Raw genomic sequence first — 14,527 nt, 5'->3', positions numbered from 1 at the left:
AACATATTATTTATTTGGCAAATAAATAATATGCTATGTGACTTTTTACTTTGACAACTGATATAGCCTCAGTTGTCAAACGCCTACAACATTGTTTTGTTGAAAATTGAGTATGATATCATGTTGCCAAAAATAGCAATCAGGCATTGAAACATTACCATAAAAGGAGTATAAATGAATTAACTGAATAAACGTCGGAGAAAATAACTAAACAAGGAAACAGATGATTGATGTACGCTCACCATATAAATTGTTTTTGTTTGTGGTATTCGCCATACCATTTGCGACACTCCCAACGAAGACCGACCTGCAGAACGGGAGGCCTACTTCCAAATTCAAGTGACGCTTGTTGAATGCTGAGCATGGCATCGCCCGACCTATTTCGTTCGTCTTTCATAGAAATCTTTGTAAGTCTGTCTTTGCTAACAGCTCAGTTAAATGCATTTTACTCCATCGTACCCGAGGGAAATGCTACAGAGAATGACTTTACACACAGCACCTTGACTCACAAAGCATTGTTGAGGGTGGTAGCGAGGTTTCTCGAAGATAAACCCCGACCAGGAAACTCAACGATATCACCGGGCGACTTGCAGAATCTCGATCCGTTGACGTCCACCAGTCTATTTGAAGCCTATTATGGAGGTAAGAACGAAAAACTCTTAGGGCCTAATTAGGCGGACGGATAACTTGATACAGTCCATGATGTATTTTATAGCACAATGTCATTGTAGCAAAAAGGCCTATGATATCGTCATGAGGAAATAATAGTTGTGCAAAAAAAACATAAAAACAACACATTTCTAACCATCTAACAAAACTGTACTTAGCTGCAACTGCAACGGTTTTCTTCAAAATTTTTGTTTGGTACAATACATTATTCGAAATAGCGTACACCATAAACAATACTAAATCAGTTATGGGTGAGCATATTTGTGTAACTGTAACTGCTGCATACATGACAAATCAAACCAAATATATTGATTTTGGGGTTTCTGTACTGCTTGTGGATAATGTCGACCATTGATTAACATATACACAGTCTAATTTGTGGTAATTGTCAGTGATCATGAAATATGGTGCCCCCGTGGTTGTCTGATCGAAGAACGGTACTAGTACAGTTTTAACATGGAGACAAAGCCAAAAACGAGCTGTCACTCAAGATTTAAACTTACCACAACATTACCGTCGGACAACATTGACAACTAATAACATATACGATGTCTGTATGTCTTTTTACAAGTGAACAATTTTAGTGATTATATCTTCGGTAATAAAAATTTGTCCCAGTTGCAGCTAGTGCAGGTGTAAGTTCGATGCATAGTTTTCTTAGCACTTTTGTGGCAACTACTGTCGATTCTTAGACCATATGCATTGATTTAATGAATAGACATGATGCTATAATCTTTCCAAACAGATAATATGTTGACGTTTTCGCTAAAATAGAGATGTCTCGGTATTTTATCTCACAGAAAGACAAGTTTCAGCCATCCGTCTTGAGGAAGCCATCAACGAAATTATAATTGGAAATAGAGACATAGACATCAATGAAGGCAATTCTCCAGAACCCCACTTTAACAATGAAAAATTCAAAAAAGGTAAATTAAAGTTTAGGATTTCTTTTGGGATGTTTGTAAGTCTAGTCTAACCACAGCTATTCGGAAAAGGCCATACATACATACATACATACATACATACATACATACATACATACGGAATTTGTAATGATGGAATTTGTCAAATTCCGCAATATAATCAAACATGACATCACCACTGCTAAGACACAATTCTATGAAGACGTCATTACTGAAAACCTACACAATGCTAGCAAAGTCTGGAAAAGGATTAATGATCTATTAAATCCTCGTTGCACCACTCTCCCAGCTCACGACGACCCGTTACCTCTTGCCAATAACTTCAACCAGTACTTTACCAATGTAGGTACACGCATTCAAGAAGAAATAAACACTGTTGAACCTTTACTAGATCACATCAAAATGCCACAGACTAGTTTTCAACTTTCTAAGGTCACAGAACAACAAGTAACCTCTGCCTTATCGGCATTGCCATCCAATAAGTCTTCATCACCGAATGATATTAACTGTAAGTTAATCAAACTGTCAATTCCAGCTATTGTTCCTTCATTGACATGTATATTTAACAAGTCTATTTCTCAGGGTATTGTACCAACTGATTGGAAAAAAGCTACAATTATTCCAATTTATAAAAAGGGCAAGCGTGATAAACAAGATGTTTCCAATTACCGCCCTATTTCTCTACTCCCCACTCTCTCAAAAGTTCTTGAACGTTTAGTCTGCAATCAACTTATTAGTTACTTAGATTCAAATAATATCCTCCATCCAACTTTTTCTGGTTTCCGTCCAAAACATTCGACAGCTACATTATTACAGCGTATGTGTGATGATATACTTGATAACATGTTCAATAGGAAAATTTCATCTCTTCTTATGTTAGACCTTTCAAAGGCGTTTGATTCAGTCAATCACACTATCCTTTCTCAGTAAACTTCAACGTTACAACTTTCATCCATCTGCAGTTCAGTGGTTCAGAAGTTACCTATCAGGTAGAACTCAAAGTGTAAAAGTTGGCAACATATCTTCAAATTGTATTCAGGTCAAAACTGGAGTACCTCAAGGCAGTGTCTGTGGACCTTTATTATTTGCACTATATATTAATGACCTTCCTACTTGGCTTCACTCAAACACTCCAATTTATGGTTTTGCAGATGACATCAATATTCTGAAAAATAGTACCATTGCCGATATTGATGTACTTCACAATGACTTAAAATACGAAATTAATCGTTTAACTACATGGTTCCATGCAAATGCTTTGAAACCAAATATCTCTAAATATCAGTATATGTTCTTCGGTACACGTCAACAACTAAAGAAAATACCAAATCACATTAATTCTCTGTCCTTTCAAGATATTACTATCAAAGCTACTAAGTCTGCTACCTGCTTAGGCTTGAAACTGGACCCTGAACTCAGTTGGTCAAACCATGTGTCTTATCTCCGTAGGGCATGTGGTTTCCGTCTAACAAGACTGGCACGTGTTAGGCGTTGTATACCGGAAAAAGTCAGAAAGAATGTAATAGCTGCTACTGTCTTCTCCCTTTTAGACTACTGTGACACAGTCTTTTCTAATTGTAATCTCACTTTGAAAAGTAGTCTTCAAGGTATCATAAATTTTGCTGTACGAATTCAATGTGGCCTTAAAAAATCAGACCATGTAACACTTGCCAGAAATTCTCTAAATTGGCCAACTATTCAGGAAAGACACGATCAACACTTCAAAAATATTGTCAGTAAATGTATAAGCAAAAAAGTACCACTCTATTTATATGATCTTGTCACCAAAAACTCAACAATACACCAATACAATACTCGGACCAAATACCACATTCCAAAGGCACACAGTCGTTCTTTCAAATACCGCTCATTTATTTCCGCAAATACGACTACTTAGTAAACACTTAGTTTTTAATGTCTTAAACCGTTTTTAACTTCATAATTCTAGCATCTCTCGTGTTTTACTTTTTATAACTTTTATTTTATCTTTGTACTCTGCCCTGTAAATTTTGTTACTCTCCCATATTTTTAAATTATGTGTCTTTGTATTTTAACGTATGTTTTGTATTTTTATATTCAATGCATGAAAATCCATTTATGGATGCATTGACCTAGAGTAATAAATCAAATCAAATCAATCAAATCATACATACATACATACATACATACACACACACACACACACACACACACACACACACAGACATACATACATACATACATACATACATAGTTAGTTAGTTATTTTATTCACTGTACTTTTTAGCAGTAGATACACAAAACCCAAGGCAATGGTACCGATAACATAAGTTTAACACACTAAAGTAAAAGTCGATAAGTACAGAGGGTCAACCAAAGGCAGATGGCACATAATTATATTACATGTAACAGTTCAGACCTGGAGTCAAAAAAACACTGAAAATTTTAACACTTCGGATTTACGACAGTGTATATGGACATTTTCATATATGGATGGGGACAAGCTATAATAAGCAGTTTGAGGTTATCTATGGTCGTAGATTTTAAGAATGTCTGATGAGATTTTGACCATGGTAACAATATCTGTTTTACAGAAAAAGTCTTTTAATGAAACAAAGCTGACACCTGGGTTGGCTTGTCTTATATGATCTGATTGTGGACAATTTAGTATTACATGAGCCTCACTTTGTACCTCGCCACAACTGCAACTACGTGCTTCACGTGGTGTAATTGGTCGAGTCCATCGGCCGGTCTCAATGGCAAGATTATGCGAAGAGGTACGAAGTCGCGTAAAGTCAATTCGTTGATGTTCTGATAATGTAGATAAACGGTCCGTATATACATTATGAATCAGCAAGTCCGGATTAATCTCTGTTCTGTATGATACAAACTTTGAGCCAGCTTCTAACTGTACACGTGATTTAATGTCTATCATATGGTCTCCATCACTTTCTTTACAGACTTTATCTAGATACAGGAAAGATTTAGTTTTGGCTGATTTACATAGCATCCACACGTGATAAAAAGGGTCACCGGGAACGGTTGCACGCTCCTGTACAAGTTTACTGATGAATTTTTTCTGCGTTGACCGAATACGCTGTTTCAATGTAGGTAGTCCTATCTCAAGTAAGCATATATAATTCGGTGATGATTTACGCACACCTAGCATAGCTTTGATCGCGGTAATGTACATATTTTCTGCCAGGAGGTATCCATTATAAAGCCACGTCTCACAGCTGTATAATATCGCTGACAACAACGCGGCCTCAAGAACCTTTTTCTTTATCCACAATGGAAAATCAATGTTCTTTAACACAAAGGCGATGTATTTCCACAGGTGACATTGCTTAGATTCACATTGTTCATCAACAGCAGTAGCAACTTTTCCGTCTTGTGTGAAAGTGGCACCCAGGTAAACATACGAGTCGCAATTTTGGATTTTCAGGTCACCGATTGTCATGGCAACCTTATCTGCATCCGATCCATTTATCACCATAAACATTGTCTTTCCTTGATTTATAACCATTCCTGAACGATTGCAGAATTCAGCTAATATAGTCGCCTTCCTGATGCACATATCTCTAGTAGTGGAAAGAAGTATAGTATCATCCATAAGGAGGAGAGAGTGAAGCCATTGTAGGTACCCATCATTTCCGCACTTGGCCTTCAAATCACGAATTATGTCATTTACATATAATGTAAATAGAAAGCAACTCGTAGGCGAGCCTTGTCGTACCCCAATACATGCAACGATGGTTGCTAGACCTAAAATGAATCTTGTATCTGCATACATTTATAAGTAGATATATTTATAAGTAGATTAGCTCCAAACACTACTTCAAAGCAAATCATCACTTACATGAAATCCACGTTCAATATCGATGTCAACTGTGAAGCACTTAATACTAAATATAACTCTTATGCATCATTTCGCGTAACAGCTAGAGGTATTGCGTATAAGGAAATCGTTCGTCCAGAAAAATGGCCTTGCGGAGTGTTGATTCGTAAATATTTTCAAGGTCGTCGTTCATATCTTTAAGTCATAATGGTAAGAATAATAACATATAATTGTCGTTCTATTAAATCATCTGCGTCTGAGGTAAGAAAGCTATGCCAATCCAACGATATATGTCTACTTCAAGAACACTGGTTGTATAACGATGAATTGACTAAACTCTCTGCAATTCATGAAGATTTCCAAGCTTTTGGAGTCTCGGCTATGGACTGTAAAGAGAATCTTATCTCCGGTAGGCCTTACGGTGGAACTGCTATTTTATGGCGAAAGACAATGTCTCCATCTGTTAAGGTTAAAACATACGATGACCCGAGAGTCATTGGTATAGAGCTGGATACAAACCTAGGAAAATGCCTACTACTTTGTGTTTATCTACCGACCGACTGTGGTGATCATTTCGACAACTTCTGTGAATATCTGGGGAAAATTGACTCCATTATTCGAGATGCAAAAACTCCCTTTGTATTTGTAGCAGGTGATCTGAATGCAGATCCAAGTAAACGTTTTGGTAAAGAGCTAGACTCCTTCTGTGATGAAAATAATTACATCATCGCAGATGTTCGTTACTTTGGTTCACGTTCACAAACTTTCACCTTTATCAGTGATGTTCATGGATATACATCATGGCTGGACCATTGCCTCAGCACTGAAGCAGCTTACAAAATAATTAACTCTATGACTATTATTGACGACTGTTTCTCCTCAGACCATCTGCCTCTAACATTTGAATGCAATTTTCAACTAACGAAATTCAAAGACACAAATAATGATAGTAAATCCACCTGTGCTGGGATCAACTGGTCATCAATAGACCACAATCTTATTAACATTTATTCAATAGAAACAGATCGTCTCCTTAATAACATTGTTGTACCAACAGATGCAATATCATGTAAAGAATGTAACACTGCCGGTACCCATTTGTTTCATATTCCGCGAAGCGCCGACTGTGCCTGAAAGGTCAACAACGGGGTCAAATTTGACAAGCATCTAATGAATATTCATAAGGCGGTATATTACCGTCTGGTTTACAACGATTTTGTTCGTACTTGCCGCATGAGATATACATGTATGTCGACAGGCCGTATATTATTGTGCCAGTGTATTAATGTTTATGAATCAAGGAGATGCCTAAACTGGATAACTTTCTCGCAGTAGTCCTTTATTTATATCTGCACTGCATTTTGGATTTTTGGCGCCGTCATTTTTAGAGACGACCAGCCAACATGTCGTAACATTGTATCAATTTCCAGTGAAAAGAATATCGATCGATACGTCCACTGTTGAGTTACAGTGGAAAGTTCGTTTGCATATTATTTACACTCCTTGATATTTTGTCGTGTTAGGACCTTATATCTTACATATATCAGCCAACATTTGGTAGTTTTGATTTTAGGATGAAGTGCCCTTGTAATTCGTACTTTTTATAACATTTACTGACCTATTTTCGTAATTTCAAGCCTACTTTAAAGATGCGTGTTGGCGTAAATATCGTTAGTTTTGTCAACGGCTAAGAATACTTGACGATAAAATCATACTCAAATGCAGATTACAATAATATAGAGTATTAATTCAAAATTCTAAAACGATACGAATTTAGCCTATTATACTCCGAAAATGGATGCAAAATTTGAAAATCATAAGTCGAAATTTGAAAAAATTGAACCGACGAGAAGTTCGCACCCTGTTGAATTCAGTAAACGCCATTGTGGTCTATGGGAAATCACGCAAAATCATGGCATCGCCGTGGATACTCGTCACCTCATAAAACCCCTTGGTTTAACTTTTTTATTTTTCTGTTACTTCAACCAATATTTGAGATGACATGTCTCACTATGTCGCCCTAAAACTCTATCGTTTTACTTTTTTCGAATTTCTATCCCATTCAGGAAAAATGTTAAGTTTTCCGTCTTTCACTCGGTGGCCGCGTATTTTAGTACGCCAGGCATATGAATGTTTACGACTCTATGAAATATTGAAATTATGTAACTATGGCTTTGATAATACCATATGTTATAGTACTGAACATCATGTACATGATACACTAAGTTTGATATTTGTATTCCGGTGTGCAGTGTAGTAAATATGACTGTACTCTTTGACTATGCTAAATTTAATTTACTGAGCCGTGTGCGCGTCTGAGACGTGATTGTCCAGTGAAGGTCTATACGCGTAAAAGAAACAAAATAGGGAGTGTTCGATCTGCAGTGTAAGTGTAAGAATAGTAATCATACAGACCAAATTACTTTGTATTATGATTCAATTTGTGATGCCTTATCAAGGGCTAGTAACAACTCGTTTGGTAATAAGAAAGCCACTCATTTCCATCCAATACCCGGATGGAACGACTTTGTCAAGGAAGCACATAGGAATGCCAGACAAGCATATGTAGCATGGAAAGCCGACTCAAAGCCTCGTTTTGGACCAGTAGCTGATTATATGCGTCAATGTAAATCTCGATTTAAATATGCTCTGAGACAATGTCGGAAAGATGAAACGCAACATCGTGCAGACGGAATGGCTCGTGCGCTGCTGCAAAATGATCATAGACAATTTTGGGCCGCAGTTGCTGACATCAATAATAAAAGAGTTCCCCTAGCAACGAGTATAAACGATGCAACTGGTGAACAACAAATAGCGGACATGTGGGGCAGTCATTTTAAATATCTGTTGAATTCTGTCAGTAATTTGAAGCATAAGTCTGAGGTAGAGAATGCGTTTGAAAATTGTGTTTTTTCACAAGAGTTAAATGTAAATACTGATGAAATTCGTAAGTTTTTCAATGACCTTCCATCTGGTAAGTCTCCAGGCTCTGATGGCCTGAGTGCCGAACATCTCAAATATGCAAGTAGTAGACTGGCAGTTCATGTTTCCCTTTGCTTTTCTGCCATGCTTGTCCACGGTGAAGTATCAGATAGAATTGCAAATGTTATTCTTGTTCCCATAGTTAAAGATAAAACTTCAGATCTCTCGAACAAGAACAACTACCGACCCATTGCTCTAACTAGCATGTTTTCAAAGGTTCTTGAATATGTTTTACTTTGTAGATGCGAACATAACTTGTATACATCTGACAATCAATTTGGTTTTAAGAAAGCTCATGGCACTGATATGTGTATATTTCTACTTAAAGAGACAATCAGGTATTATAAGTCGAATGGCAGCCCAGTTTTCGTATGTTTCCTTGACGCTGAAAAGGCGTTCGATAGAGTGAATCACTGGACTCTCTTAAAGAAAATGATTGACAGATCAGTGCCGACCTATATTGTTCGGCTACTTTCAAATTGGTTTGTAATACAAAAGTTTTGTACTCGTTGGTCAAATTCTCTTTCCATGTGTTTCAACGTAACTAATGGAGTTCGACAAGGGGGAATTTTATCCCCATTTCTTTTCAATGTTTATGTTGATTCACTTAACAGGTCACTGTCTCGTGCCAGGGTTGGTTGTGAAGTGGGTGGAATTGCAATTAATAACTTGTCATATGCGGACGATATGTGTCTCATCTCTCCATCTATCAAAGGCCTCAGAAAACTTATTAATATCTGTGAACAATGTGCTGATGATCATGATATCATCTATAATGCTAGAAAATCTAAATGTGTACACTTTAAGGCATCCACAAAACTGTCTGTCATTCCCCCAATCAACCTTTGTGGGAATCTTCTCGAATTCGTATCAAGTTTTAATTACTTGGGACATGTTTTTACTGATGACCTGAAAGACAATCGGGATATTTTGAAACAGCGTAGAGCACTTTGTGGTAGAGCCAACTTTTTATTGAGAAAGTTTTCTGCATGTACTATATCGGTGAAACTGCGTCTCCTCACAGCGTTTTGCAATAACATTTACGGAAACCATTTATGGTGTGATTTCAATGTAAGTAGTATGCAAAATATAATTGTCTGTCACAACAATGCGTTCCGGAGACTGATAGGACTTCTAAGTTCTGCCAGTGCATCTAGCATGTTTGTCTTCAATTCAGTTAATTCTCTCTCTGTTTTGAGAAGAAAGGCGGCATTTAGGTTTATGCTACGTCTTTTTGACAGCCAAAATGTTCTGATTACTCGTGTTATTACTTGTGATGTACGGTTCTGTGGGCTTCAGGCCCACTGGTTGAGGATTTTACATTGATCTTTTTTTTTTTTTTTTTTTTTTTTTCTTTTTTTTTTTTAAATAATATCTTTTGTAATATTTTCTGTTTGTATTTGTCTGTTATGTAAAAATTTTGCTGTCGTGTGGTATATTTTCTGTCCTTCTCTGGACCATGGGTCTGTAATAAAGTTTAAATAATAATAATAATAATACAGAGTGGCAATAGCCGTGACCATAAGACTGCCACATCCCATGACACGTAAAAGTTGAATTAGTGATGCCCGGGGGACTTTATCATAGGCCTTAGAAAAATCCACGAATGTGATAAAGATTTTAGTTCGTTTAGATTTTGCATAGTCTATCAATAGTCTCAATGTCATTATATGTTCCATACACCCGCGACCACTCTGTGCCCCAGCTTGTTCACGATCCGGTGTAAACCACTTTTCTAATCGTCGATTGTAATGTAATTTTCATACTATTAGATAGTTTATAAAAAGAACTTAATCTAAATTGTTCTAGTCTCTTCAGTATGAATTTGTCAGAAGGGATGAATATACTTTCTATTTCGGACACAACATGCATTGACACTAATTCAAGTTTCTATTGTACACTAGGTATGACCTCCTAAAGTGCTCTAACATACCAGTGACTTTACTATACATGCAATATCAATGCCCCTATACCAATGTTACAGGTCCACTTTTATAACATGGAAAACTTAATATTTAAAAAGTTATATTTACTTTAGCTTTTCAAAGCTTGGAAATATTACCACAGAGGCTATGAATAACCTAAAATTTGCTTAGTAAATAGAAACAAAAAAACTCCAGTTCTGCCAGGGGAAACCCCTTAGGCCACTCATACGTTAAACCAACAATAAGATTCACCAAAATTGGTAAGAAACTTCAAAAGCTTCTAGGGGACACCCCCTAGGACCCCCATAAGAGGTGAACATATACCAGTAGCTCTTACCCCCTACCTCTTACTGTCAAGATACTATAAAAACTTTATTTTTAAAATGTTGGGTTTTACATGTTAGAGCTGTCTTGTAAAGCTTGGAAATTATTGTCTGAAAGTGTCTGTGTATAGCCTAAAAATTGGCTTTAAGAGTAAAAATCCTCCAGGGCTTCTAGGGGAGACCACCCCCACCACCACACACTCACACAAGAGGTGGACATATCCCAGTCTCAAAGCTCTCCCCTCTATAGTTTACTGTTAAGATGCTATGAAACTCAATATTCAAGGGGGTCAGTGACTTTTTGTCGGCCCAATGGAAAAAACCACTGACCACCTCCTATCCCACCCCAGGTTGGAGAAACTGACCGGTCTGTCTGAATGTTTGAGCTCACCAATTAAGTTTCCGATTTGCATTTTCAGTGTGTCATGGCATAAAAACTGTCAATGATGTTTATTTAAAAACTGTCAATGATGTTTATTTAATTGAAAATCAAACATTTATTGAAATACATGCATGTAGTTTACTAAATAAAATCTGTGTGTGATAGAACAGCATCTTTTTACTCTCTATATTACCCTGTGCGAAAACCAAACGGAAAATTGTGGCAACAAAAGTAGGTGTTCAACATAGGCATAAAAAATTCCAGATATCTCAAAGAAGGAAAGAAAAAAAGTTGCCAGCATAGGCGAAGGAGAAAAAAAATAATTCACAGGCAAGCAGGTGGGAAAAAATAATGACTCTTCACCAACCTTCCACCCCCCCCCCCGATATCAAATGGTCCACCCCTAAGTGTGCATAGGTACCACGTGAGTTATAACGCGTAATCTCTTAATGTTTAGTACCCCACAAGGAATATGATGTTAGTCTAACTGCACCTCTTTTCACATGTTAACAGCGAATAAACGCCTTCAAGACACACGCCAAGTCACAATACAGCTATTACAAGAAACTGAACCCGACTACAAAATGGCACGCACTTTTGTGGGTCAATATTTACATATTCTACAGGATTTCTACAGCAACACCAACTGGGTTGAAATGAAAGGTGATGTGGCCTATGAAGACCTGGGTGAGTTTCATACATGTTTCATAATTAAAATGCAATAGTAATAGGAGGTCCCAGGGATGGGACTTTTCCAGTAGTAGCACTACTGAAATAATCATGATTTTCTAATACCAGTATATGTAATCAAATGCATATTATTTTTCAGAGACAAGTTTTCCTCTGTTCGCTATCTGTCTTATCCTTTTAGAAGAGCATTTCCTTGTTCCACTCAAACCCAATATTTAGGAGAGAGAGTGACGTGTGTGTAATTAGATATGGATATGATACGGGCAGGGTTATATCCCTCCCACATGTGATTGATAAATATGGGAAAGTTACAGTTTTTCAGGAGTAATTTCACGGAATCAAAACGACCAATACACTTATCTTGTTGTTTTCTAAAGTGTTTTCTAAAGTGTTTCCCAAAATGACCTTCACACTTCAAGTAGCTTTTTTTCAAAATGACCCCCCCCCCGAAAAACATTGCCCCTCCAGTTAAAATGTCGGGGCCCTTTACGGTATCGGCAATATCTTTGTGTTGAATAGACTAATTTCAGACTGAATGTCTATTAGGCTAAGCAGAAATTTAAGAAATTTTATTAGCGATTTATGTGGGACGAAACCTTTTACGTTACTGTTCGTAGCTGTTACAATGTACTGTGTATATACTTGATTGGTATAGATAAGGGGATGGTTGTAGGTGGGGGTTGTACAGTACACAGTGTGTAGATTATAAAGTGTAAAGTCGAAAAAACATTCCTTATCCGCCCTCATACTATGTATATTTTATGTAAGATTTGTTGTACATATGTTCTATGAGTCATAGAATGCCCAGGTCTGTCTCACGTATAAGCTTGTCATGATCATTCACAGGGTTGGCAGATGTCGGTATCTTACCCACTGCTAGGGCAGACCAAGACACATGCAAAGATTGTGATGACAGGTAAACTATTCCTTCATACATTTACACGTCTGTATGCAGTAGAAATAGACATGTTTGTTGTGACAGAAATTGTAACGTCATTACCTGGTTGACACAATCTTCAGTGCAATTCATTACAACTTGTAGTAGTTGTCAGTCAGATTTACTGCTCGGTAACTACATGACATGTACAATTTTGTGTAATAATGTTTGTCGATTTTATATTCAAGGCAGTTTTTGAGTAGTCTCGCTGCCAGACTCATGACTACCGTCCCTTAGTTTTGTAAGGCGAAACGGCGAAACCGCGAAAATTGAGGGACCAGTCCCTCTCTTCTTGCGGTTAAGCCGCTCGGCATACATAAAAAGATTTGGGACGCAACGAGACTAGTTTTTGAGAGACAGAAAACAACCAAGACCAGATTTAAACTGCACAGGTTTCTGTTCGTAACACACTGTTGGCATGCATTCTTATTAAGATATAGCCTAATTACCGAACACAATTATATATATATATATATATATATATATATATATATATATATATATATATATATATATATATATATATATATATATATATATATATATATATATATATATATATAGTTTTGGTAGTACTGGAACTCTTTCTTGGGTGTAACTCGGAGTTTCACGCATATTGCGATCATCAGACACTCCACACTGAGTGTCTGATGATCGCAATATGCGTGAAACTCCGAGTTACACCCAAGAAAGAGTTCCAGTACTACCAAAACTATTACGCTCTGCCACTGCGGTATAGAGCACTGTCTTAGCAGATTGATACTCACCGAGTTATATATATATATATATATATATATATATATATATATATATATATATATATATATATATATATATATATATATATATATATATATATATATATATATATTTGATGGTTCTGGAACTCTTTCTTGGTTGTAACTCGGAGATTCGCGCATAGTGCGATCATCAGACAACTGTTTTCTACTCTCTGGGTGTGCTGTTTATATAGAGCGCAGACAATAGAAATATCATCACTATTGTCTGTGTAGGTGGGTTGGTGTTGTGTGTGTGTGGAGGTGTTGGTTGTTATTGTGCGAGTTATTGGATGCGGACAAGTAGGTGTTGGCGGGTTGTTACATGTTGGCCTTTGATGTTCCGTTAGTTAACGGGTTTAGTTTAGCTGATAGATGCTCTATTGAAGTTGGACAAATAAAACTTATTCTCGTGTCGGCATTTGGATATCAACTCAGTGTGGAGTTTTTGTCTGCTTTAATATTGGTTAGTTTTTCGGTTAAACACAGGTTGCATCGTTTTGTTTTATTGGTGTATGCTTGAGCGGTCTTGCTGATGGACCAGGATACGGAAAAAGGCTCGTTGTTTCTTGTCAGTTTCCAAATGTGTTTTGATAGTTCTGTGCTGTTTCCGTGTTTTTCATGTTTGAATGACTGTTTGTGGTTGGCGTATCTCTGTTTGAAGTTGTTCTCTGTTAGACAGATATATATTTTTGGTTTTTTTTTTTCCATGGACGGTGGCTTGGTATACGATGTTTTTCGTTTGGCATTTGCCGTTCAAAGGGCAGGTGTCTTTCTGTCTGCAATTACATGGTTTTTGGGTGGGTTTAGTTTCGCTGTTGGAGATGGTGGTGTTGTGCGCTTTGATTATGGTAGCCATGTTTGGCATGCAGCTATAACTGACTTTGACATTGTTTCTGTTGAATATTTTGTGTAACTTGGAGTCTGCTGGGAAATGCCAACATGTAACAACCCGCCAACATCTACTTGTCCGCATCCAATAACTCACACAATAACAACCAACACCCCCCCACACACACACAACACCAACCCACCTACACAGACAATAGTGATGATATTTCTATTGTCTGCACTCTGTATAAACAGCACACCCAGAGAGTAGA

General features: G+C 37.1%; 1 protein-coding gene across 1 annotated transcript in view; it reads left to right on the top strand.

Moving 5' to 3' along the window:
* The first annotated feature begins 362 nt into the window (after nucleotides 1-362).
* The window catches only part of LOC144447161 (von Willebrand factor A domain-containing protein 7-like), a 30,080-nt gene continuing 15,915 nt past the window's right edge, over nucleotides 363-14,527 (top strand). Inside the window, 4 exon segments of the mRNA XM_078137066.1 lie at nucleotides 363-642; nucleotides 1,470-1,595; nucleotides 11,535-11,708; nucleotides 12,558-12,627. Of these exon segments, the coding sequence (XP_077993192.1) occupies nucleotides 363-642; nucleotides 1,470-1,595; nucleotides 11,535-11,708; nucleotides 12,558-12,627 (650 nt within the window).

The sequence above is a fragment of the Glandiceps talaboti genome, chromosome 16, assembly GCF_964340395.1.
Source record: "Glandiceps talaboti chromosome 16, keGlaTala1.1, whole genome shotgun sequence".
NCBI classification, from domain to species: domain Eukaryota; kingdom Metazoa; phylum Hemichordata; class Enteropneusta; family Spengelidae; genus Glandiceps; species Glandiceps talaboti.
The sequence above is the reverse complement of the archived record's forward strand: the minus strand, read 5'-3'. Positions and strand labels throughout refer to the sequence as shown.